The following is a 25458-nucleotide window of genomic DNA, read 5'->3' as shown; positions in this document are numbered from 1 at the left end:
AAAATTTCAAAACATGAATCGTATCCAAATAGTGCACAACAGGGTAGCACGTTTTTGTTGTATGGGGACGAATTACTGGGGTCGAATTACGGCATACGTTCGCTATCGTACGGTTGCTATGTGTCCCTATCTTGTTCTACTAATTAAATAGAGACACAAATATTAAAAACGTTAGCGAATGATCGTAATCGTATGCTGTAATTCGACCCCTGACCTCAAAGCTTCGAAAAAAAGCTAAAAAAATAGAAACATTGGAGTTTATTATGAATAAAAATTTCTTTGGCAATATCTCCCTTGTTTCAAACATCGGAACGAAAATGATCATGAAAAGTTTCCCTGGAAATTAATTGGTATCGGCAATAATTTCCAAAATTAACTCTCATTGCATATGATTTTTTATTCAATGGATATAGATACCGAGAGAGATTAACTAGCCAGTATTTCCTCAAAAAATAAAATCTTAAAAGATTGAATCGATTTTATTCAGAAAGATATTTCTTATAAATTAAAAAAAAAGCGTATATTCCATTTTATGGCAATTACTAATCAACACCTAAAACCAAAATTACCATTTCTATATCCCGTTTTCGATTTTTCAAAAAAAAAAAAATCAAACTTATTTAAAAAAAAAAAACAAGTCTTTTTCAAAATGAAATTTATTTAAAAACTGTGTATTAAATGCTTTTATAAATAAAATCGTTGAAATTTAATTAGTCGTTTGGGAGAGATGCAGATTTTAAAAACATTTTAAAAACTTATATGTATTTGAATTTTTTAAACAAATTCCTTGGATCCGTTTTTGAGAAAATTAAACGTTTTCGAATTTGGTGTATGACAGGTACCGTTATTTTTGGTTAAAAAAAATTATATGCAAAAACCCCTCTGGTGAGTCTTCAAAAAACGCTACATACCAAGATTGATGTTATTCGGTCAATCCGTTTAGGCTTCTTATAAAGACAGACAGACTTGCATGTCTGATTGTTATCTCGAACTGCTCATGCAACTTCGTTGCTCAAATAAGGTTAAGGTAGATAGTAGATAGTATTGGCTGTGTTCCTTTGGGCTCAGCAAAGTACTTTTTAGTACTTCTGAATCCATTCAAAGACATTTTTTCTATAGAAGAAATGGAGTTGAATACAACCAGAAGTACTTAGCAGTAGATACTTTAGTCCAAAAGAACACAGCTATTAACGTAACATGATGGAAAGTAATTTTCAATAATAAAAAATATTTTTACGGTGCAGTGCACAACAATTTATTCAAGAAGTTTGATGAGTTATCTTTTTCCTAGCTTTAATCTTCGAAAAAGTGGATCTTTGAGGATTTGGAATTTACTTTGCCTTTGATTTAAATTTAGATAAACAGTATATTTATTTTATTTATCAAAACTTTGATAACAAATGTTTTATTTTGTAATAAAAACTATAAAAATAATTGTCAAACCTATCAAATATGGAATATCATCCCTTATTGGTGCTTTGCATAATGGAAGTCATAAATGGAAAGTGAAAAACTATGTATTGAGCTATTTAAGTGGAATCTTCTTAGCAATAGTATTTTGGAAGACTTTTATTCAGACACTAGGATTTCCAATTGACTTCACTTATGGATTACTACTATTCCTTGTTATCATTCTAGGTTTGAATATGTTATAAAAAAGACATAGAATATTAAATGAAACTTTAACAATTTCAGGTTTAGGCTTTGTATTTACTACAGCTATCAAATGTATAACAGTTCTGGCATGTGTTGGATTGTTAGGTAAGACAGGGAGGAGCTTCCTTCGAGCTTTATGTATGACTTATATTATATCAGGTAAGCGGCACAGTGTTCTGTTCAAAACTTTAGCAAAATATTAAGATTGGTAATTCAGGACCATTATCAAATCTGGCATTCAATGGTCAAGAAACAGTTCGAGTGTTTGCTTGCACAACAGTGTTAACCTACAATCTTACGAAAACACGATTTGACCTAATGAGTAAACCTTTTCAAAACACTCTTGCAGCCATGAAAGATGAAATGGCTGATATAAGAAAAAATTTCGAAAACATCGAAGAAGTCTTACAGCCTATCAAAGATGAAATTGATGATGAAAATCAGAACAATTCCTCAAACGTCAACCCTATTGTAGAAAGATTTATTCGTCAAGATATTTTACCAGCTTTATCATTTGCTGATCCAACCAATCAAACTGAAAGACTATCAAAAGCTCAAGCTATCAAAGACAAATATTCAAAAAAGATGCAACTGCGATGTAGAGAACAATTGGAGAAGGGTGAGAACCGTTGTAAGAATGCATTTTCCAGTGCTCATGAAAAGTGTATGGAAAGGTTGCCAGTTGTGGTTGATACACTCCTATGTTGGCCACTACGAATTGATTTTGTTTGTAATATGGAACTTTTGGGATATCAAGAAACTGGAGGAATTTGTGATCCGAGCGGTGTTATTGATCCAAAACTGGGTGAAAATATGATTAATTTGAAAGAAACCGAACATGATCTTTTTCAAAATGTAACTGATGCTGGAATTTCATTCGAAGTTGTCAAAATTCAGCAACCACCTCAGTTAAAGTAAGTTGATCTTTTTATCGAGAAAATATACAGTTTACTGAATTAGTGGAAGGCCATATATAACAAATCCAATTTTATGTGGCAAAGAGAAGAAAATTCGTTTTTCATGAAATTCCAGAATCAGAGTTTTTCAAAATATCTTGGGGTATGGTTTTGTTTTATATAAAATCGACACTATATTGAAGTCTTTGACTCCATATTGGATTTTAACATACATTTAACACAAAGAATTATATGCATGTCAAAGTCGTTCTAGCCATAAAACGATTTGTGGTTCACTGTGGTGTATGAGTAACTTTTTTTTTTCTATAAACAAACTTACAAGAGTTAATACAAGTTGTCTCGTAATAAGCTAAGGGAAATTTAAGGGGCTATTCTTGGTTAATTTGTAAGAACATTTGTTTTTTTTTGTATAGTAACAGTGTACAATATAGTGTATATGGAAATTTGTTATCACTTAGCGATAATTAAAGAAAACGCTTACTTTAGTATACCTTTACTAATGTAAATGATAGTTTCTCTGTTGATACTAATGGTAGAAACTTCGTTAAGATCTTAGTTTTTAGATAGTCTAAGAGCCGACAGCATATTTTGGCAGTTTTGATATAACCGAAATTTGAGTATGCACATATCTAGACATGCACCACAGTATGTCAACGGAAAAAGTCTGGCAGTGATCTTTTTCAGCTTTCCCTTGCCAGACGCATCCAAAGTGCAGCAAAAAATCAACTTTTGGCGTTTTGGTATAACCGAATAAATGATACACCAAAAAATCACAAAAAATCCCCTGATTTCGAAACTGTGGGTACCGCAAGTTTCTTTTTCAGCTTTCCCCCCGCCAGAAAGCTTTAAAGCATTTTTAAGTGCATTTTTCTAATAAAAAACCTAATTACTTATTTTCTGTTAGGTATTATCGAATGATGGTAACAAATTAATATTCTATGTATATTCCAGGTCTAGAAAATATAATTTTTAGCCAGCTATTTTTCAGCCTTCCCTCTGCCAGACGCATCCAAAGTGCAGTCAAAAATCAACTTTTGGCGTTTTGCTAGGTATAAACCGAATAAATGATACACCAAAAAATCACAAAAAATCAACTGATTTCAAAAATGTGGGTGCCAGAAGTTTATTTTCAGCTTTCGCCCCGCCAGACCGCTTTGAAGCATTTTGAAATGCATTTTTCTAATAAAAAAACCTAATAGCTTATTTTCTGTTGGGTATAACCGTATGATGGTAACAAATAAAAATTCTATGTCTATTCCTGTTTTAGAAAATATAAGTTTAAGCCAGATATTTTTCAGGCTTCTCTCTGCCAGACGCCCTTAAAGGTTTCCCAAACAGGTTTTTCCATACAAAAAACACCTAGTTTCTGTTTTTTTCTTATAAAATTGAAATAATATTTTTTGTTTAGAGTAACCATATGGTGGCCAAATATTAACTTTCTCCGCCTTTTCCTGTTTAAGAAAATGTAGTTTAAGCCAGTTTTGTTTCAGCCTACCCTCTGCCAGGCGCCCTAAAAGGTATCTCAATAGTACGGGAATGTTAGATTTTGTTATATGGGGGTCTGGGAAAAAATCCGAAATGCATTTTGACTTCAGGGCTCGAAAGAGCATAAACCCAGGGATCGAAAGAATCTGAAACCACATTTTGTACAACCGCACCAAGAGTCATTTTGTTTGTCCCTATACAAAAAATTGCAAATTTTTTTGAAGTTTTTTGCCTACAGATCGAAAACGGTCTGTCAAATCGAAAAACCAATATTGTAACAAATGAAGGTAATAAAAAGATCTACAACTTTTACTACGAACAAATTTAAAAAAAAAACGCTCAAGTAAAAGAGATATGACAACAATAAGAAAATCACTTTTTGACGTGTTTAAAAAAAAAACCCTAACTTTTAAACCAAAGGGATAATCGAAAAATGTTATTTAACATATATTGTAGAAAATTAAATTATTTCAAGTTTGTCATACATTGTTCTTCTGTAGGTTCAAAAATACGCGAGTTATGTGAAAAACTAAAATTTTTATTAAAAAAAAAATGGCGGCCAAATGACTCTTGGTGCGATTGTACAAAATGTGGTTTAAGACTCGTGTCTTTATGCCTTTCGAGCCCTGAAGTCAAAATGCATTTCGGATTTTTTCCCAGACCCCCATATAACAAAATCTAACATTCCCGTACTATTGAGATACCTTTTAGGGCGCCTGGCAGAGGGTAGGCTGAAACAAAACTGGCTTAAACTACATTTTCTTAAACAGGAAAAGGCAGAGAAAGTTAATATTTGGCCACCATATGGTTACTCTAAACAAAAAATATTATTTCAATTTTATAAGAAAAAAACAGAAACTAGGTGTTTTTTGTATGGAAAAACCTGTTTGGGAAACCTTTAAGGGCGTCTGGCAGAGGGAAGCCTGAAAAATATCTGGCTTAAACTTATATTTTCTAAAACAGGAATAGACATAGAATTTTTATTTGTTACCATCATACGGTTATACCCAACAGAAAATAAGCTATTAGGTTTTTTTATTAGAAAAATGCATTTCAAAATGCTTCAAAGCGGTCTGGCGGGGCGAAAGCTGAAAATAAACTTCTGGCACCCACATTTTTGAAATCAGTTGATTTTTTGTGATTTTTTGGTGTATCATTTATTCGGTTTATACCTAGCAAAACGCCAAAAGTTGATTTTTGACTGCACTTTGGATGCGTCTGGCAGAGGGAAGGCTGAAAAATAGCTGGCTAAAAATTATATTTTCTAGACCTGGAATATACATAGAATATTAATTTGTTACCATCATTCGGTAATACCTAACAGAAAATAAGTAATTAGGTTTTTTATTAGAAAAATGCACTTAAAAATGCTTTAAAGCGGTCTGGCGGGGGGAAAGCTGAAAAAGAAACTTGCGGTACCCACAGTTTCGAAATCAGGGGATTTTTTATGATTTTTTGGTGTATCATTTATTCGGTTATACCAAAACGCCAAAAGTTGATTTTTTGCTGCACTTTGGATGCGTCTGGCAAGGGAAAGCTGAAAAAGATCACTGCCAGACTTTTTCCGTTGACATACTGTGGTGCATATCTAGATATGTGCATACTCAAATTTCGGTTATATCAAAACTGCCAAAATATGCTGCCGGCTCTCGGTCTAAGAAGAAATGTAATTTTTTGTAACAACAATTAAATAATTTTGCTATCTTTTTTTGTTGCTAAGATATTAATTTTTAAACGCCGTTAGTTTTTTCTTACTCATGATTATTATTTTTGACTTTGACCTTTTTTAAGAAATATGTGGTAAACATAGTGTTTTATTAATTAATTTTTATTAAAACAATAATATAATAAACAAAAAAGTAATACACAACTTTAGCGGAAAACTCATAAATTTTATTATACTTCAGAAAATCTGCACCAGGTAAAATCTTAAGAAAATGTAATTTTTTCGACTAAAAATGTAAAGATTCCGTTTTAAGTCTATTTTCATGGGTTGGGGTCAAAATTCTGCCGGGGTCAAAATTCTTTTGTCAAAATTCTGCTTTCAAAATTCTGCTTTACAAAATTCTGCTTTTAAAATTCTGATTTTCAAAATTCTGTTTTTCAAAATTCTGTTTTTCAAAATTCTGCTTTTCATAATTCTGTTTTTCAAAATTCTGCAAAAAATTAAAAAAGGGTTTGGAAAATGTTCAAAAGCGCGCGCTTTTTAACATTTTCCAAACCCTTTTTTAATTTTTTGCAAAACTCTGTAAAATCATCTTCTTGAAAAATTATCTGTTTATTTGATTACTTAGGTACCTACATAATTTGCATTCTTTGAATGTATATTAATTTTTGTTTTATAAATGAATAGATTTGAAAATATTAAGAAAAGGTTTTGAATACTAAATATTTCCGAAAATATTTCAAAATTTTTTAATTTGTCAAATAAAGATGAATATTCAAAAATTTGAATAAGAAAAGGAATATCTTGTATCAAACAACATCGGTTCCAATAAGTTATAGATTTTATTTGAAAGAAAGTCAGTCTATGCATTTAAAAAAATATTTGCGACACTTAAACAACAAAATTTAGGAAAGTGCCAATGTTGAATTACATTAATAAGGTGTATTTTTCTTTAGTCAGCGCATATGCTATAAAAAAAAAAACAGAATTGGCAGAATTTTTTTGTTCAAGTATAATGCTGGCAGAATTTTGAAAAGCAGAATTTTAAAAAGCAGAATTTTGAAAAGCAGAATAGAAAAAAAGCAGAATTTTGAAAAACAGAATTTTCTTTAAAAAAGCAGAATTTTGAAGCCAGAATTTTGACCCGATCCCTATTTTCATACGTATTAATATTAAAAGATTTTTTTTAAGAAATGAAAATGAAATCATTTAAAATTAATGTGGAAATCGATTTAATATTTGGTATAGTTGAAATAACTTAAACCTGTGACCAAAGAGTTGTAGTGATCGATTCTAAGTGACTGTCAATTTGAAGATTTTTACCTTAAATTAAGTGAATTGGTTTTAAATTAGCACATTCAAGAAATTAAGAAGTTTTGTCCGCTTAGGACGTCATCGTCATCTTGACATTAAAACATGCAGAAATTCGCTTGATTTTAGATGGTCTTTTTTCTTCGTGTGTTTATTTGTGCTTTTTTTGGAGAACTTTCTCAATCTATGCTTTATTTTGTTTTTAAGAGCTGCAAAAGAAACAGCAAACATTGTCATGGAAGAAATCACGGCAAAGAAGAAATCATTTGATTACATTATGTCTATTATGCAGAGAATACTTTCATTTGTATTTTTAAGAGTTATTCACTGTAAGCTTAAATTTCACATTAACCTTTAACTGATGAGACATTTAAGATTTTTCTTATCATAATAGCTTCTATAATGTACCACAGGAACTATTTACGAAGAATCGATTTCGATAATATTTATATAATGCCATATTTCAAGAGAATCGATCAACGGCGAGGAGAACGTAATCAACACACTTTGCTGCCATTAAAAAAAGTAAGCAATGCGATGTGCTTAAGTACAAAAAATATGTTATTTTTACATTCATAAGCTTAAAATATTAACAAAAGTCCTTTTGTTGGGCGCCATTTTTTTCATTTTTAAGGTTTATCTTTTTTTACTAAGCATATTTCTTTTTAGTTCCAACGTAATTTTTTAGTCGATACTGAAAAACCCTGTAATCATTCCAAAGATGAATCAAGAGCTATGACATTTCTGTTTTTGCAATTTATTCTTGAAATATTTGTATCAGGATTATTTTTGCTCCTTGACCACATGATAGTTGTACTATTGAAAATTGTTGCTTCGAAGTCCGAAATCACTTATTATCAAGAAGGTGAACATATAATTTCATTTTCTGTAAGATTTTTTTTTTTTAATAACTGTTAAATAAAAAAATAAAATATTTAATCAACTTATCAGATTAATGGAACTGGACTCATGGCCCGTCTTATGCGAACAACATTAAAAAATTTCAATATGCATGAACGTGTTTCTACATTTTTGACAAATAAACCATGTTTACCGCAACCATCGGCTTTGCCAAAGAGGTATGTTCAAAAGTTTTGTTAGTTCAAGTATAGAATTTTCTTTCTAAAATACGTGACGTCTGTATCATCAACACGGTTCAAAGTTTAACACTGACTTATTTCCTATAACATGTTTTAGCAAAAACCTTTCTTTTTTTTTGTTTATTTCTTATGTCATTTCGTGAAAGTTTAAATAGGTAAAAAATCGGGAGTTTTTCATACATTCAAAAGATCCTTATTTTACTCATATTTAAAATCTTATCTGTCATTTTTTGTAAACGATCTTCATGATAAGACTAGAAGTCAAAGTACATATATGCTATTTAATGTATGAAGTTTTGGAGACTTTAAAATCTAATAAATTTCGGGATTATTTGTTTTAAAAACTCTCCCAAAATACAATTTGGAATCACCCAATATCCACCGTCTTGTATGTTAAATTTCATTTTAAAGCATGTTCATAAAACCTTAATTGGTTCAATGAGCGCATCAGCGACGTAAATGATTTTATTCAACGCATTATAGTTTTTCAAAGGAAAAAAAGTTACACATACACCATAAAATTCATTTTAAAACATGTTCATAAAACCTTAATTGGTTCAATGAGCTCATCAGCGACGAAAATGATTTTATTCAACGCATTATAGTTTTTCAAAGGAAAAAAAGTTACACATACACCATAGTGAACCATAGTGCGAGGGGATAGTACGATAACTAAGGCGGTGAAAATTAGTAAAGGATTCTTATAGAGGAGTAAAATACAATCATTTTTACTATGGAAGGGGGGGTCTATCTCCCCTCATTTAGGAGGGAGGGGCAATTTTCTAAAAAAAATACTCAAAATAAAACAAAAATTATTTTAAAACGACGGCAACACCTACAGTTATGAATGATACATTTTTCAAAACATTACACTTTATTTAAGATTTTAAATCAAGTTATTTTAATCAATAGTTTTTGAAATAATCGATTTCAAAGTTTAAATTTGGGAAAAAAAGTTAAACAAAATTACATTTAATACAATTTTTGTAAAAGACTGTGGATTTCAATACGAAATTTTCTAATAAAATAAACTGCCTTAATTAATTTCTTAACAAATGCTGAAAACCATTTGTTCCTATGCCGTCTAGTTTCTGAGAAAATTGAAAAATAAGAAAACTAATTTTTTTTTAAAGAATTATTGCACTTGTTTTAATGATGTTATTGTTAATGGGAAGTTTAGTTTCTTTTCTGGCGAAATGGGACCAGGCAAAATACTTTTAATTAAAACGATGTTGACATTGGTGCCTGCCTGGCGACTTTACATACCCTAAGCGGAGCAACGAAGTTGCGTGAGCTGGACAGAGGACCCAAAAAGTAAAGTTAAAACTCTGAGAACCCGCGAAGGCCAGGCAAAGTACTTTCTAGATATTAAAACTTAAAAGCTATTGACATTGGCGCCTACCTGGCGAGGTATCTAGTGTTTTTCTTGGAGGTACACAAAGCTCTCAACTTACACTATGTACAAAATATCAAAGACCTTTTTAATGGTGGTAATGTAATACCAAATTTATTGAAAACAGTTAAAAATTAAAATCTTATAAAAAATTAGTTTTCGTGTTTTTCAATTTTCTCAAAAACTATAAGGCATAAAAACGTATGGTTTTCAGTGTTTGATCAGGAATTAATTGAGGCAGTTTTTGTTTTGAGGTCCACAGTCTTAAGAAAAATAGTATTCAGTGAATTTTTAAAGCTTTTTTTTCACAATTTTGAATTCGATTATTTTGAAAACTATTGACTGAAAAAACTTGATCTGAAATTTAAAATTAAGTGTAGAATTCTGGCTATCGAAAAAGGTATCTTTTATAGTTGTAGGTGTTGCCATTGTTTTAAAACATTTTTTTTTAAACATTTTTAGTTTTTTTTAGAAAATTGCCAATCCCTCCTAAACAAGGGGAGATAGACCCCCCTCCCATAGTAAAAAATGCTTTAATTTGACTGTTCTAAAAAATGCCGTTATTATTTTTCACCGCCTTAGTTATCGTACTCTTGCCCATTGCGATTATATCTAACAAGTTATTTAGACATAACGGCAACACTTGCACTTCCTTGCTACAGCTTTTTCTCAAAATATAATTCTATTAGGTACATAAAAGATAAACAAAACCTCGCCATATGCTGTTCCGCAAAATTGGTCTTAAGTCTCCGACAAGGATTTTTTTTATACATTTATTGTAACTTGCATCCACACTGTAGTAATTTTTTGTTGATGTTTCGAAAATGTAACTTTTACAGCTAACTAACTCTGTGAGCCAGAATAAAAGAATACTTTGTTTATTTTCAGCCATAGTTTTTTTTTCGTTTAAAGTTTAGCTAACTTTATTTTCATTTGTTTAGATTCTATTTGACGTTACTTGGATTATATTTAGCAACATTGCTTCTAATTTATTACAGTACGCTAACTATGCGTTCTAGAATGTACATTTGTGGTTTTTTCTATCGCAAAAGAGAAAAGCAAAGAACTCTACATCTCTACAATAAAATGTTAAAGAATCGTAAAATTCTGTTCGAAACTATGTATCGCAAGGTAAAAGATGATTTGGAGGCGAAAAAACTCAAGATGAACTTAAATTTGTTGTTGGTATGTACTTAAACTATTTTTATTTGTGTATGTTATATAATGATAAAAGTCGTTTTTATAAAAATTATCTCTCTAAAATCTGCCAATTCATTTTTATGTGATTTTTGAGATCCCCGGTTTGAAAAATTATCAAAAAATTCAAGAGCACTTGTAATTTTTGACGCGAACATCCTACTATAAATTTTCAATTATTTTCCCTTACTACACTCCTTATAATGTACCTCAAACAAAAACCATTAACTTTGTAGCGGCTGCGTTTTAAATACCCAAAATATTTTAGTTGGCTTCGATGGTTCAATATCACCCGACGGAATTGTTTAATATGTGGTGAACGGGAACCAAGAAATGGTAACGTGCATGGATTTATGTTTCCAATTGGAATTTTATTTTTAATAATCAGATTTTAATTTAAGCTGCAAATACTTTGTTAGTTCAGTTTGTAGAATGTACAACTTCAGACTGCAATTTTACTTATTGCGAAGAATGTTGGCTTGATATTGGAGAAGTATGTGTTGCATGTCAGAGTGGAGAAAAAGTTTTAAGATGCTGCAATTAAAATTATGTTTATTTAATACACTTTATTTATGTGGATTATAATTTATATTTATAAAAATGTATTTTATATCAAAAATAAAACTTTTGTACATTTTTTTTGTATGATATTTGAAAAACTTGAAGTAGAAAACGTACAAAGTTAAACTTTTTCAAACTAAAAACTATAAGAAACATTTTTAATTTAAGGTTTTAAGCATTACCAATATATTTCACACACAAACAACCTAAAGTTTGTAAGTAATGAGCTTTTGTAAAATTCTGTACCTATTTCGTTGAAACGCAGTGTATACTTTATAATAATATAATAACATGGTGGTTATATCTCCTTTTATTTGGCATCAGGATGATAAAAATAGAAAAACAATTCTCAAAGAAACTGGTTGATACAAAACTAATACATCGGTTGTGTGGACACTATGGCGTATGAGTAACATTTTTTTCTTCTTCTTTTTTCTTCTTGTGGTATTAACCACAAATATTTTTTTTAAACCAGGTGATAACTAACCAGGGCCGTAGCCAGGGGGGGGCATTGAGGGGCAATGCCCTACCTTAAATTTTAAATGCCCTACCTTAAAAATGCCCTACCTTGAAAAATGCCCTACCATCAGAAATGCCTTAACTTCAAAAATGAACTACCTTCAAAAATACCCTTATAAAAATGCAGTACCCTCAAAAATGCTCTAGAAAACATTAAAAATTCCCTTCCTTAAAAATGCCCTACTTTAAAACATGCCCGAACTATGAAAATGTCCTTCTTACAAAAAACGCTTTAGCTTTTAAAATGCCCTAACTCAAATAAGGCTGTACTTAAGAAAATGTTCTTTCTTCAAAAAAGCACTAGCTTTAAAAATGCCCAACTTATAAAGATGCCGTTCCTTCAAAATTGATCTTGCTTTAAAAGTTCCCTGCCTCAAAAATGCACTACCTTTAAAATGTCCTATTTATGAAAATGTTCGACCTTCAAAAATGCCCCTCTTTTAAAAATGCCCTACTTATAAAAAAGGAGTTATATTTCTCCTCTATGAAATTATAATACGGCTAATAACTGAAGATATCTCAGACAATAAAAAAAATATCGGAAAGATTTGAACAGTTTTTGACAGAAGACATTTTTTTAAAGAAACCGGTACTTTAAAACATAACCTCAAAAACAGTAAAAACGCCTCTTTTGCATTATCCCAACGCAGAGTTAATATTTCAAAAAAGAAAAAAGTGACTAAATATTATGACTTCGGATTCGAGTTCAGCACAAAAGTCTCAGATACAAAATAAAAGTTTAATGATGTTATAACTTTCCCAAAAACAAATCATTCATTTATATTGGAAAAATGCTAATTTTCAATTGATTTTTATGGTCTAAAAATTCCGCCAAGAGAAGAGTTACTATTGTCAAAAATTATTTGAGTAGACTGGAAGATAAAACCGAAAACCAAGTGCAGATTTTTACCAAAAAGTTTTAAAAACAATGAAACAAAATTAGGCACTGTATAAAATAATCAATTTTTTTCGATCTTCGTAAAGCAATATTGCTAAAATCCTAGTAGTGTCAATTTTTAACTGAATTGAGTATAGAAAAAGATATTAAGGCTATTTCAGGAGCATATCGCACCCCCGGTGGAACAACGACGTAAGTGCAAATTTTGAATTTTCTGAGTTAAGTATGCCATAGTTTCAAGAAAAGGTATTTCCTTCCGATGAAACAAAGACCCAATTGAAAATGTTCTATTTGTATCCAGGGGGCAGAAATTCCTTTGGACCGTTACATTGTTTTCAAACGTTTTCAAAATGTTTAATCGAGTTTTCTGAAGAATCAACATTTTTGCACTTACGTCGTTGTACCACCGGAGGTGCGATATAATACATGTGGTTTTGATAAAAAAAAACCTAGACCTTTTAAGATCAAGAATTTCAAGAATACTGTTTTTCCACCTTCTTATCGATTTAAGTTATACACTATTTAAAGAAAATGTATTTTTTAATTTTTATATTGTATTGTAATTTATACACACTATAATTATTTTTAAATTCAACGAGGTATTTTTTATGAGAATAGGTTGAGAACTTACTGAGAAAAAAAAATATTAAACGATTAATGCCCTACCTGATAAGACTGTTTCCCTACCTTAAATTCAACTTTGGCTACTTTGGCCTGTAACTAACTAAAAATCAAAGTAAATATCCTTGAATTATTGTAATCACATATTTAATAAGGAAGACAAGTCGAAAAAATAGAAGAATTACGTCGACGCGGGGTGGTAATCCTATGAAGCGGACTAGACAGTAAATAAGAATATATCCCACATCTCCTCTACCAGTTTTACTTTGCAATCTTTTATTCGAGGTTTCATAAAAGTAAGAGACCAAATGGTACCTATCTGTATCTAGATAGTACTTTGGTATGCTGAACTCGAATCCGAAGTCAAAAATATTAAACCCTTGAAATATTACCGTCAGATATAAAGGTTTTTTTTGTATTGTTTTTTAGGTTATGTTATAGAAACTGTTTGTCTTCTTTCGTAGACCCCGCAGAGTTTTGCTCCGATCGATTATGTATAAAACTTTATCCTCCAAATCGAATCTTACGATTTTCAACTTAAATTGACCTAAAAAACTCATGGTTCTTGCCACTTAAAACCGTATCTTGTATATCTGTAAGTTAGATTAAATACAAACACAAAATTGATCTTTTATGTACTTTTTATATTTTCGGCCTTTTTTCATTTAAATTATCAGTTTTAATATATTTTTTTTTTTTGTTTTAAGTATAAATTTTTCATTTTAATAAACAAAATATAAACAATTGTTCGGTTCTTCTTCTTCATCTGTTTTTAATTCATTTGTATATAGTTTTTCTTTTTTTACATATTTTTTTGTTGTTGTTTGTTTTACATTATATAAGCTATTGGTAAAGACTTTTCTTTTTTTTTTAATTTTCAGAAAGAATTATTTATAATTTTATTTATTTTGATTTAAATAATAGAATTAAATTTAATTTTTTGTTTTGTTTAAATAAAAACAATAAAACTATTTTTAATCCCTCAAGCATATACAATTTAAATTTTACAAGTTTTCTATTTCAATTAATTTTACTTTTATTTCTTTTTTTTTACAAAATAATTATTACAATGTGTACATAATAATAAAGTAATAGTATACAGTCGTATGGATCACTGTTTGGTATAATAAATCCAGTTTTTTTTTTAAATATATTTTCTAGGTTTTACAAAATTTCCATATTTATTGTTTTGTGGATTTTCCTATTAAATTATTTTTTTTTTGATTATTGCAAGTAAAAACCTTGAGAAAAAAAATGTACAGTTTTTTTTTTTAATTTTATTGCAAATGAATGGAATATTTAATATTGTGTTTTTTGTATTAAGAAACAAAAAAAAACTATTTACATTTATGTATCATGTTTCACAAAGAATTTATTTCATATATAACTATTTACTATCATATAGGTACCAATGTTACGTTTTGGAATGTCTTTCCTACTTGAGCCACCATGATGGTTCGGAACAAAATTTTCCAGTGGGAGGATTTTTTCTTTATTAAAAATTCAAAAAAAAAATTAAATGACATAAACTGGGTGATCTACATAATTGCTCCTAGTAGGAATTATAAAGAGAAGAATTTAAAAAAAACCGTAATTTCGAAATTTTTTCTGCTTCTGCGAATCTCCCCTGAAATCAATTTTATTCAATCGTTTCTATTTTATTTCGCATTCATTCAAACTTCAAATACGAAATTCGAAGTAAATACTTTCAACAATTTCATTCGGGAGGCCCAACTATAAAATTAGAAACAGTGCAAACGGTGCCTTACAGAAATAACCGAATGCCAGACAATCATATAGAGTGCCTATTGTTTAATTTCGTTCATTTTTGTTTTCGGACGTAAACTGCGCCCCCTACAGCATTTTACGCAAATTTGACAGATTGTATGTTTTTATCCATTTGACAGATACGTCAATTTTTGACATTAGCATTCATTCTTCTGTTTATTATGGTTGAGCCTTTAAGCATCTTTAATCACTCCAAAAACCAAAGACGTCCAAATTTAGAACTAAAATAATCGAAATAAAAAGTTCTTGTTCGTACGATCAAATATTCGTTAAACGTCAACAGTCAACACTATAAAGCAATTTTATCATCTGTCAAAATCATGTTAGTTTTGTGCCTATTTTCACCAAAAACATTTTGTCAATTTTGTTAAAATTTTCTTTTCAATTTCTTTTTTTAAGGACATCTCATTCTTACATTTCCTAAAGCTAGAAACATAAGTGAGTTTTACAACAACAAATTAAAAAAAATAAATAAATAAAATAAAATAAAAGTTAAAAAAAAAAAATACACGCACTAAATCGAAAATAGGCGGCGACATAATGACTAGATTTTTATAAACCAAGAAAAATATGTAAAATAAAAAATTTCACACCAAAATATCATAAACTCAACATAAATTAAAAAAATGTTACAAATGATACTTTATTAGATTAAAAAAATTAAAACAAAACAAGTGACAAAATGGCATGTGTTTTATGGTGATAGAAAAGATTTTTTTTGTTTTTTTTTTTTTTTTAAGTTTGTCACATTGACAAACTTACCGGGCAAGCCAAATGACAGCGTGTCAAAAATGGAAATATAAAATCGAACAGTCCTTTGTTTGATCATTATCAAAATAAGGGTCAATTCGACCAAATGACAACTGGTTTTACGGTAAGTAATTGTCAATGTGACAACCCCTATTACACAAAAATAAAGATGACATATTTGCTAACATCTGTCAGAAATAAATGCTTAATTCCTTAACATGAACAAAGTCACATTACAGTTTTTGTATGGCTCACAGAACTACTTTACCTAGAATGCAACAATAACTACTTCATTTAGAAATTTAACAAATGACAGATTTTAAGATTTTTTATCGGTTGATGATTGTCTCTGAATTCTTCCAGATTTAGGAGACTTTTTGTAGATCCAGAGGCGGCTTCTTTTCAGAATGACATTTCGTTTTTATTTTTGTTTTTGTATGTTTTCATTTAAGCAAATAAATAATTTAAATTAAATATGACTAAAAATATATATAGTTTTGTTGATTTATATTAATAAAAATTGTTTTTGATTTATTTTTTGTTTATACATTTTTAAGGCTTTCACACTGGGTGTGTTTCTGTACAGGGTGCAATGATTTTATCGATTTTTTTTTTGTTTATATACATTTAGCATTATGGATACATTTATGCAATTTTTATTTTATTATATTATTTAAATTTATTTATAAGTCTTTGTAAATTGTTTTTTTTTTTTTTTTATAAATTTTATTATGAAAGGGAACATTTTCTTGAAATTATATTTTTTTTTAAACAATAAAAAATGTTAACAATACTCCTTTTCTTCTTTTTTATTTCTCTCTCTCTCTTTCTTTTTTTCTCTCGCAATATGAGTATGTGAGTGTTTCTTATTTTTCTTTTATAGCCAAACTTTGTTGAGATATATATATTCTATGGAATAACCATTTAAAAATCTAACTTTCCAGTCCTTTTTTTAATTTTTGTTTTAATTTAAGAAAAACTAAATTTGTTTTGTAATTTTAATTTTTTTTTTTTTTTCAAAAAAAAAAACTACACAAACCTCTTCCAGCAAAGTTTAAAAATTGTTGCAAATTTTGTGTGAATTTTTCGCAAACTTCGTTTCTTCGGCAATGATGACAACGACAACAATGGCCTTAAGCGTGTATTATTATTTGTTGCTACTTTGGTGCATAAAATTCGATGTGAAGTGCATTTGCAATGACAGCTGCTGCAATAATTATTACTTATTAAACTGCTGCTACTATAATTGTGGCGATTTGTATTGTTTATTATAGTAGTTTTAGCTGTAGCTGCTGTAGCGGCTGTGGCGATAGCGGCGGCGGTGGCGGAGGCAGATGTGGCAGCATTATTGGTTTTAGTGACAGCAGCAGCAACATCTGTTATTGCAGCAGTATTAGCTGTACTATAAGAAAAACTGACAATTATTATTGTATTTTGACTGCCAATCGTCGATGGTGATGGTGATCTTGGTATATTGAAACCGTTAACAAAATGTCACCGTCTCGCAAAAAGTACTTCCAACCAACAATGACAGGCGGTTATGTCGGTTCGACGATATTTCGAACCCCAACCTTTGGCAAAACTTATTTGCATGCTAAATGTGTCAATTGGACCTGTTTGAGCACCAGCTATTTGAGGTGAGCGCACCAGTTTTTGCGTTCGAGCCCTGAAATTAAATAAAACAAATTAATTTAGATTGACATTTAGAAAAAATAGAAAATACTTTTTTTTTAAATGTCTAACTTAACATTGCTATTAAAATTAGTTTTGGTCAGTTTAAGTTACAATTAATTTATTAGCCGAGTTCGAATCAGTTCTGTTATTTTTATTTAACAAACGAAAATTTGTCACCAAACGTCAAAACTTTCAAGCATTTGAAACCTTGTATTAAAGTGAAAAGATGAAAAAGTAATCAAACAGAACAGAACTATAATGACTCTGACACACAGTATCACAGAAATTTAAGTGTGGTTTGACGTTTGTTGACTTTTCATCATTTGACGGTGTTCACGTTGCGTTGGCTTCATTCTGCCTTTATTAAAACAACGAAAATATGCCATCAAACTTCAAAACTTTCAAACATTTGAAAGCTATTGTTTAAGTGAAAACATGAAAAAGTAATCAAACAGAATCGAATCTCTGATATGCAATGTCACAGAAATGAAAGGGATGTTTGTTAACTTATTCATTCATTTGGTTCACTCTCAACTTGGTTTCCGAATTTCTTAAAACTCTGTTTGCTATCAAAATTAAAATTCATCTTACTTTTTAGATATAATTTTGATTGTAAAAAAAATATAAATTTAAAATTCATCCTCTATCCGAATGCATTCACATATAGAGTCCTTAAACATACATTTTAAAATGATAGAAAACAAACAAAACTATTATCCCACCTATTTATATCGAAGGCATTTAAACAATAACCTGGTGGCACTTTGGAAACATGCCGGCAATCATCGTTTAATGTGGGAGAATGTACGAATATGGGTGCTTCTGAACGATTGTACAACCAAACGCCATCTGCTTCCTGACTAAGAGTAATACCTAAAATAAAATTAAAAGAAAAAATAGTATAAGTATAACAGTTTTCAAAATAAACAAACTTATAATTTTGTATTTACCTAAACCAATTTTTTGCCTTGTTTTCAACACAGAACTTGATGTTCCTGTGTATTGTGCAGAACTTGATGTTGCTGCAAATTTTTTGTCGGCCAAATCTTTTAAACACATTCCACCGCTGCCTTCTGAATAGATATTAACTGTGGAGTTTTTAGCCTCATACCTTTCGCCAACACGTTGCGCCAATTCCCAATATGCAATTTGGCACCATGTTAGAGAAGGCGATGAGTGATCTGTAAAGAAAGAATGAGGAAAAAAATATTAATTTTAATTTGTTGAGGGCATTTAGTTGTAAAAAAGAAAATCTAAAATAGTTTGATAGAATAATGATTGTAGGACAGTTTCCCAGTAGAGTAGCACCTAAGGGTAAAATCTTAGGCGGAACTCCTATACCTGACCCATTTTACTCCAGACGAAAATGACAGTTCGACAATTGTGCTTCTATAAAGCCTTACAGATGCCTCTTTGGCTTCTGTAAAGCTTTATAGAAGCAAAACGTTTTCCTTTATTTTCTTCTTCATAAAATAAGCGAGAAAAAAAACGGGCAAAAGTTACAGTCTAACAGTTACAGTTCTTAAAAATAAATCATCGACAAAAAATTACGTATACGCCCGAGTGTCTCACTAATGAAATTGAAAGAAAACTCACATCAAAAAAGTAATGTGTGATAATCCCTAAAAATAAACGAACACACCATAAAATGAGGTAATTTTTTTTCTTTCACCACACTCATCGCAATCGATGACCAGGGCTTTGTTTACCAGAGGAAAACACCTAACCTACCTTTTTATAAAAAGGGTATTGTACCTTTTAAATACGGATTTATAACACACCTCCAACGAAGACAGAGTCTGAAGAGAAGAAGAAGAAGGAGGAGAGGAAAAGGAAGAGGATTGATTTGGAAAACCAATCAAACCAAGGACAGCTACCTAAGTTTCAACAACAACACCGTAAGAAAAACACAAAAATCAAGTGAAACTCATTCACATTTTTATAATAATTTGTGTGTATACACAAAAATGAAATACATAACTCATCATAAAGCAAACACGGCACGAAACAAAATGCAAAAAATAAAACAACCAGACGCTTTTATGTTCGCCTTAATGCGCCGATAGCATGTCTCTTCGTTTGTATGTCTTATGGAAAGAGAGTATGGTATGTGCGATTGAAGTTTAAACCCCGATTACACTTACTTCACGCGAAAACAAAAAAAAAAATAAATTAATCTATAGTGTAAACCATCCGAAAACCACCTCAAAAAACCCCCCGCGTAGACACGCACACACACAATAACAAAAATCCAATAACACAAACAAATTGAGCTAGTATGGCAGGCGCCATGCAATTTTGGTGCCGTCGTTGTTGTCGTCTAGTCAGTGGGCCGTCGGCGAGGCGCTATAAAATAAATTGCTTCAAAGCAAAAAGAAAAAAACAAAATCTTCAAGAAGAAAAAGAAGAAGAAAAAAAATATTAAATATAATTTGCAATATTTTTTTTTTTTATTTAAAAAATTTCGTGTTTGGTATATTTATTTATTAAACATCTCTTGGTTTTTCATTCTTGTGGTTCCACCTTGTTATTTATATTTTTTGTGCAAATTTATATTTTGCTTTTTATACTTCGTATTATTATATTGAACCCCTATTTGTATATATACAAATACATCCATTGGTAGATATGTAGGTGCGGAAAAGACAAAAAAGAGAGGAGTGGAGTGGAAGTAGTTTAATTGGTTTTATCGTCTTTGTATATATATCTTATAGGCGCCACCAGTGGATTATAGCAAACACGTTAATAACTCAGCGCTGTATAAATGTTTACTGTCTGCATTTTATATATGCATGCATAGGAATCACCCTTAATTTAGACTGCAATTTGAGTATTAACAGGGTGTTTTTTTTTCTTCAGCAGCTTAACAAAATTTTTTTTTAAAGAGGTCGACCCCTCTCTCGTCTTGTTGAAACTTTCCTGAATGTTTCTAACCCCATGGAAGCACATGCAAGTTTTGGTAAGCAAGTTGCAGTACACTAAAACTATTGCTACTTGCATATTAAATTGCATAAACTTTTTGAATTCATTGGCATTTAGTCAATAGAAAGGCAAGTATTTTGAAAGTTCCTATCGCGTGCAAGTTTTGGCAAGCAAGTAGCCTTCATGTTTGCATTAACTTTCAAATTTGCATGCAAATTTGCTGGCGTTAAAATTTTACAACAAGTGTCAAAGTGACATCTGTTATATTTGTTTTATTACGGTTTTTTCTGTTCGTAAAGAAGTTTGGAAATTCTGGCTTTGGAAAACAAACAGAGCCTATTACTTTTGTTAAACTCAACACATTTTTAAGTTCTATTAGGACAGAAAGATGAGATTTCACTATTATTTTGACTTCTTTCATATTTTGTGAAAAAAAAAAACAAAATAGTTTCACCCGAATGTCAATTGATTACAATTTCACCACGTTTGATAGTTTCTAGAAAAGCCTAGCTGCGGATGTTTAAGGAGGTGTCAAATATAAGAGTTGTAAATTAACGGTACTTTTTTACACCCTGTACAAGTTGAAAACCAACGTTCGAAACACCAACGACAAAAATAGTACTAAAATATCTACTTTTCAAGGTTTATTAAAAGATTATCTACTTTAAAAGTTTTTGCTATGCAAACAATTTAAATCAAGCTTTTTACGTCTTAATCCTAACTAAGTTGGCTTTATAAAATACACACTCATGAATTTAGAGAACACAGTACGCGCAAAGTAAGTTGGCGCCAACAAGTTCTATAATAATAATTTGGATATAATACCAGCCATCTATAGTGTAAACACGAACGTAAAAAATACATTTTTATAGCAAGTTTGTTTATGTTTTCATTATTCATTTATTTTCATTGAAATTCAGGTACATTTTTTTCTCTTTTCCACCTTTACTTCAGAGTTAGTTTGTTTTTTTTTTTTTCTTCTTTTATTTACTGCATGTTTTGTTTATTGATGTGTTGAGATATTTATTGATATTAATTTATTATGTAAACTTTTTCGAGATACCTACATACCTATTTGATCGATTTCTCTAGTTTTTTTATATTTTGGTCTTCTTTTTCCAATTTAGGTTTTGTTTGTAGATTCATGTGAAGCTAAAAAATGGTTGTTATCCGAGATTTAAAAGTTTAAAAGTCTCCACTAGAATTGAATGCTGTCTTAACTATGAACATGCCTTGTTTTTGACACTTCAAGTCAAAAAAAAAACTTTCAAACTCGAAAAAACAACAATTTATTAATGTATACAGCGGTTTTTCAAACAAATCAAAATCAGAGATGGCAGAGTAGATTACGTCAGGTAATCTACTCGGTTAACTACGCGTAGTTAATCGAATAAACTACTCGCTTGATTTGTTTCATGTACTACCTACATTTGCTACATGCAATAACTACATAAAAAACGTTATATTTCAAAAATATTAAAAAATAAATAGCTGTGTTTTCGTGAGAATTTGGTTTAGTAAAGTAAAACCTTTTCAAAGAAACCACCCCAAATCCATCTGGTTTCAAATATTCTATTCAAATTCACACTATCACAGCTATGTATTTCGATTTGAATAAGACTTTGACAATTTGGTGGTAAAATTGGCATTTCAAACTACATTTTGACGTCTAGCGCTACGTCTGCTACATTTAACTACGTTAACTACATTAAACTACGTTAACTACCTCATTTATGTAGTAGACGTAACAAATGTAGGAAATCAAAAAAAATCCCATTTTTGCCATCTCTGATCAAAATCCATTCAAGTTATAATTTTTGTTATGTTGGACGGACAAAGCGAACTGTCAAAATTTATAACACTAATTGCTATAAATTTGCTTTGATTTTACTAATGCATAGCAAATCAAATTCATCAATTAAGTTGAAAACAAACAAACAATAAAAGCACTCTCAATAATGACACAATTTTCAATCAAAAATCAATATTTAATTTGACGTGATAGATAGACCACACCACTAGAAACTAACCAGTTGCAATACTTCACAATTCTTTGTCTTGTTGACAAGTGAGAATTGAACTTGTCAAAAGAAAAGCTAGTTAGTTTTTTTTTCAATTCAAATCCATATTAAATAAAGCTCCTGTTAAAATATTAAATATTTGACAGCTGTCAGATTGTTACGTTTTTGTTTTGTTTGAATTGTATGCTGCCAGCCAAGAAGAGAAAGTTGATGATAAAAAAGAGAGAAACTGGATACTTGTTAAAGATATACTGCAAATGTGATGAAGGAAACTCGCCTATTTTCTTGAGGTCAAAAGTAAGTGACCATTTTTTCAACAATTAAATTTTCACAGCATAGTTCTGAAAATGACAGTGTCCACATTGCGCATGTTGTCGAAGCACTAGAAGACAGATAACATACAAAATAAACTATGAGGAGAGTGATGTCAATTTTGACATTTCTCTCTTGGATTTTGACAACGTCCGTGAACTTGAACGAAAATAGAAAATCACTTTGCCAGCAATATGAACATTAACAATTACAGAAACAAGGAAACTTTTCAAGGTCACCAAGGTCATATCGGCTGTTAGTATGTGTCAAAAAAAATTTCGCTAATGTCATTCCACCCATTGACTTGTTATACACATCAATGTCTACAACTTTTGTTGAATTCCATTACTTTGATTTAGGCAAGGTGTAGTTACAAGTGTCAGATATGCATTTACATTGCTCGATTTTTTGAGTGATCCGTTTGACATATATTGAACATTGACAAGCAACTACACCTAATCTCTTCCAAAAGTTTACCCTGTGCCTGTGCCACTTTTTCTTGATATGCTTTTTCCTGTCTTTCTTTCTTTATTATTCCCCATTCTTATAGTTGCAACCATAATATAATAATAATAAACATCATCTTTATATTTAGCTATGGAAATCACGTATTTAAAGTCTAATTTGCAAATACGTTGGCGGCATAAAGTTATTATTACCATCACTTTATTTTTATTCTTAATACCTACTTATTTTTCATTATTATTATTATTTTTTGTTTTTAATTTTCTTTCTTGCTGTGTGTTGCCCTTCCCTGTTGTTTATGTATATTTATTTATTTTATTTTTTTTTTTTTCTTCTTTGCCTATAAATTGTTTGGATACATTTTTGCCGTCGCATCACGTCGCTCGTGTCTTTGAATTTGGCATTTTTTTTTTGTGTATTTTTGCTTTCTGTGTCGTTGGCCGCCATCTTCAAGTTCATAATATATTATTGTGTCTCTTCTCGATGACATTTCGTTTGGACTTTTTCACTTTTAAATTAACGGTATATAAATCTAAAATTCTTACAGAATGAACATACATTTTGTATTAGTAATTAATTGCCTAAAAAGACAATTTAAAATCAACATTAGCACACACATACATACATGTTATACCTAAATTGATTTAAGCTTTGCACGAAAAAAAGTGCTCGTGTGAATGTCATCGAGTCTTAAACGTCAAACACAAGACGCATTACTTGTTTATTCTTTCATTGGGTGCTAATATTGTGTTGTTGTGTAGAGTTAACAAATGATTATTGCTTTAAGCATTTTGTCCAACACCTGACCGATATTTATATGTATATATTTTTTTTTTCGTATAAAAACGAATAACCAGAAGAAAAGAGGAGAAAAAAAATATAATATTATACGACAAACAGCTAAATAGCATTTAACGACAATATTTTTGGCGCCACTTATTACGTAAGCAGAGACCTCCAAACGGGGCGCGTCAGCGTCAGTCAACACCATACACAAATTTTGTTCGGAACTTAATGTTTTTTGTTGTTGTTGTTGTTGTTGTTTTTGTTGCTTTTGGCAAATTGGAAACGTTTTGTTTATTTATGCGATTAGCAAATGTGTGCTAGCAATCAATATTATACTCGTACAAAAAGATCAAGGCAGAGCGAGGCGAGAAACAACTAGATTTTTTTTAATTTTATCTCTACAAAACGAAAAAGTAAAGAGGTATTATATCTGCTGTAGAAGTTATGGTATATATGAATTTATATTGATTAAAAAAAAAAAAAGGCAACTATAAACAGCAGAGATATAGAATCATTAATAAATTAAATAACAATCTTTGCGCGATTGTCAGAGAGATACAAAACAGCATTTTAATTAGTTGTTCTCCTTAAGAAATGCGACATCTGATAGATTCAAGACGGCACACAATATAAGCAGGTCTATAGAAGTGGAGAGAAAATGTAAAGAAGTAAAATTGACATTGCTGACAAGCTGATGAAAAATATATAAATTGTTAATAATGCATATCTCTGAGTTTGCTTGAATTAACTTTTTTTCTTTCTGTTTTGTCAAATTGACAATTTATCAAAAGCGTGAAGCTAATTCAGATTCATGACATTTGCTTAACTTGTGTGTTTGTTTGATCCTTTCTACACTTTGGACTTTGAACAGAATGAGAAAAAAAGGTGTGTCAACTGTCACTGTTAGGTAAAATATTAAAAATACACCATTAGAGTGAATATTTAAAAACTGTGGATGTGGATGCAAGTTTAAAGTTCAAAACACAATGACAAGCTAAAGTAAACTTCAAAAAACAGTACCAAGCTTGGAATGTCAATTGCCTTTTTGAATGATTTGACACATGCTGTCAAATTACTTGCTTTCCGGATATCTATTTTACATGCAGCTGCTAAGTAAATCAACCGAAATGTTTCTTTAAAAAATATGTTCTATCAAATTATTCTCATACAAATAGAAAGCTATATACAAACATAACCCTTCAGCAATTTAAACTCGCAAGCAAGTTGGCTACAAGTACTGCTCCATCGTACAAAAAGTACTCCAAAATGTACAGCGGCGTTGTCGAAAATATTGATATAGTTTGTTTTTAATTAAAATTGGGTTCCTTTCAGCTCAAGACTTGCATAGATACTTAACTATTATTTATAAAAATCTTAAAAAAATACTTTATAAAAAATCCGTAGACAATCTTTAAG

General features: G+C 30.2%; 2 protein-coding genes across 7 annotated transcripts in view; one reads left to right on the top strand and one right to left on the bottom strand.

Annotated features, from left to right (window-relative positions):
• The first annotated feature begins 1390 nt into the window (after positions 1-1390).
• Positions 1391-11377, top strand: LOC129916252 (protein sneaky). 6 transcript variants are annotated; one of them, XM_055996100.1, is made up of 10 exons: positions 1391-1638; positions 1696-1761; positions 2006-2570; positions 7243-7364; positions 7430-7560; positions 7705-7923; positions 7987-8114; positions 10470-10713; positions 10962-11061; positions 11127-11377. In XM_055996100.1, the coding sequence occupies exons 1-10, from the start codon at positions 1401-1403 to the stop codon at positions 11267-11269; spliced, it is 1956 nt and encodes a 651-aa protein (XP_055852075.1). In that variant the 5' UTR covers positions 1391-1400; the 3' UTR covers positions 11270-11377. The 6 variants fall into 6 exon arrangements, with proteins under 6 accessions (XP_055852075.1, XP_055852074.1, XP_055852073.1 ...); XM_055996099.1 differs by having other exon boundaries at positions 1696-1815; XM_055996098.1 differs by having other exon boundaries at positions 1696-1815; positions 1874-2570; positions 10527-10713.
• Positions 11378-16146: 4769 nt separating this feature from the next.
• LOC129914983 (uncharacterized protein DDB_G0283357) overlaps positions 16147-25458 on the bottom strand; it is a 42338-nt gene continuing 33026 nt past the window's right edge. Inside the window, exons 4-6 of the mRNA XM_055994437.1 lie at positions 18487-18717; positions 18259-18409; positions 16147-17528 (exon numbers count right to left, since the gene is read on the bottom strand). Coding sequence (XP_055850412.1) covers positions 17357-17528; positions 18259-18409; positions 18487-18717 — 554 coding nt within the window. The 3' untranslated portion in view covers positions 16147-17356. The remainder of the gene's footprint in view (positions 17529-18258; positions 18410-18486; positions 18718-25458) is intronic.

The sequence above is a fragment of the Episyrphus balteatus genome, chromosome 3 (genome assembly GCF_945859705.1).
Source record: "Episyrphus balteatus chromosome 3, idEpiBalt1.1, whole genome shotgun sequence".
Taxonomy (NCBI): domain Eukaryota; kingdom Metazoa; phylum Arthropoda; class Insecta; order Diptera; family Syrphidae; genus Episyrphus; species Episyrphus balteatus.
The sequence above is the reverse complement of the archived record's forward strand: the minus strand, read 5'-3'. Positions and strand labels throughout refer to the sequence as shown.

Bases quoted from the DNA above. Each gene is read 5' to 3' on its own strand.
- LOC129916252 (XM_055996096.1), top strand. From the start codon at position 1,401: ATGTTTTATTTTGTAATAAAAACTATAAAAATAATTGTCAAACCTATC. The intron at 1,639-1,695 runs GTTTGAATATGT...TAACAATTTCAG, and splicing joins ATTCCTTGTTATCATTCTAG to GTTTAGGCTTTGTATTTACT. The intron at 11,062-11,126 runs GTAACGTGCATG...TTTTAATTTAAG, and splicing joins TGAACGGGAACCAAGAAATG to CTGCAAATACTTTGTTAGTT.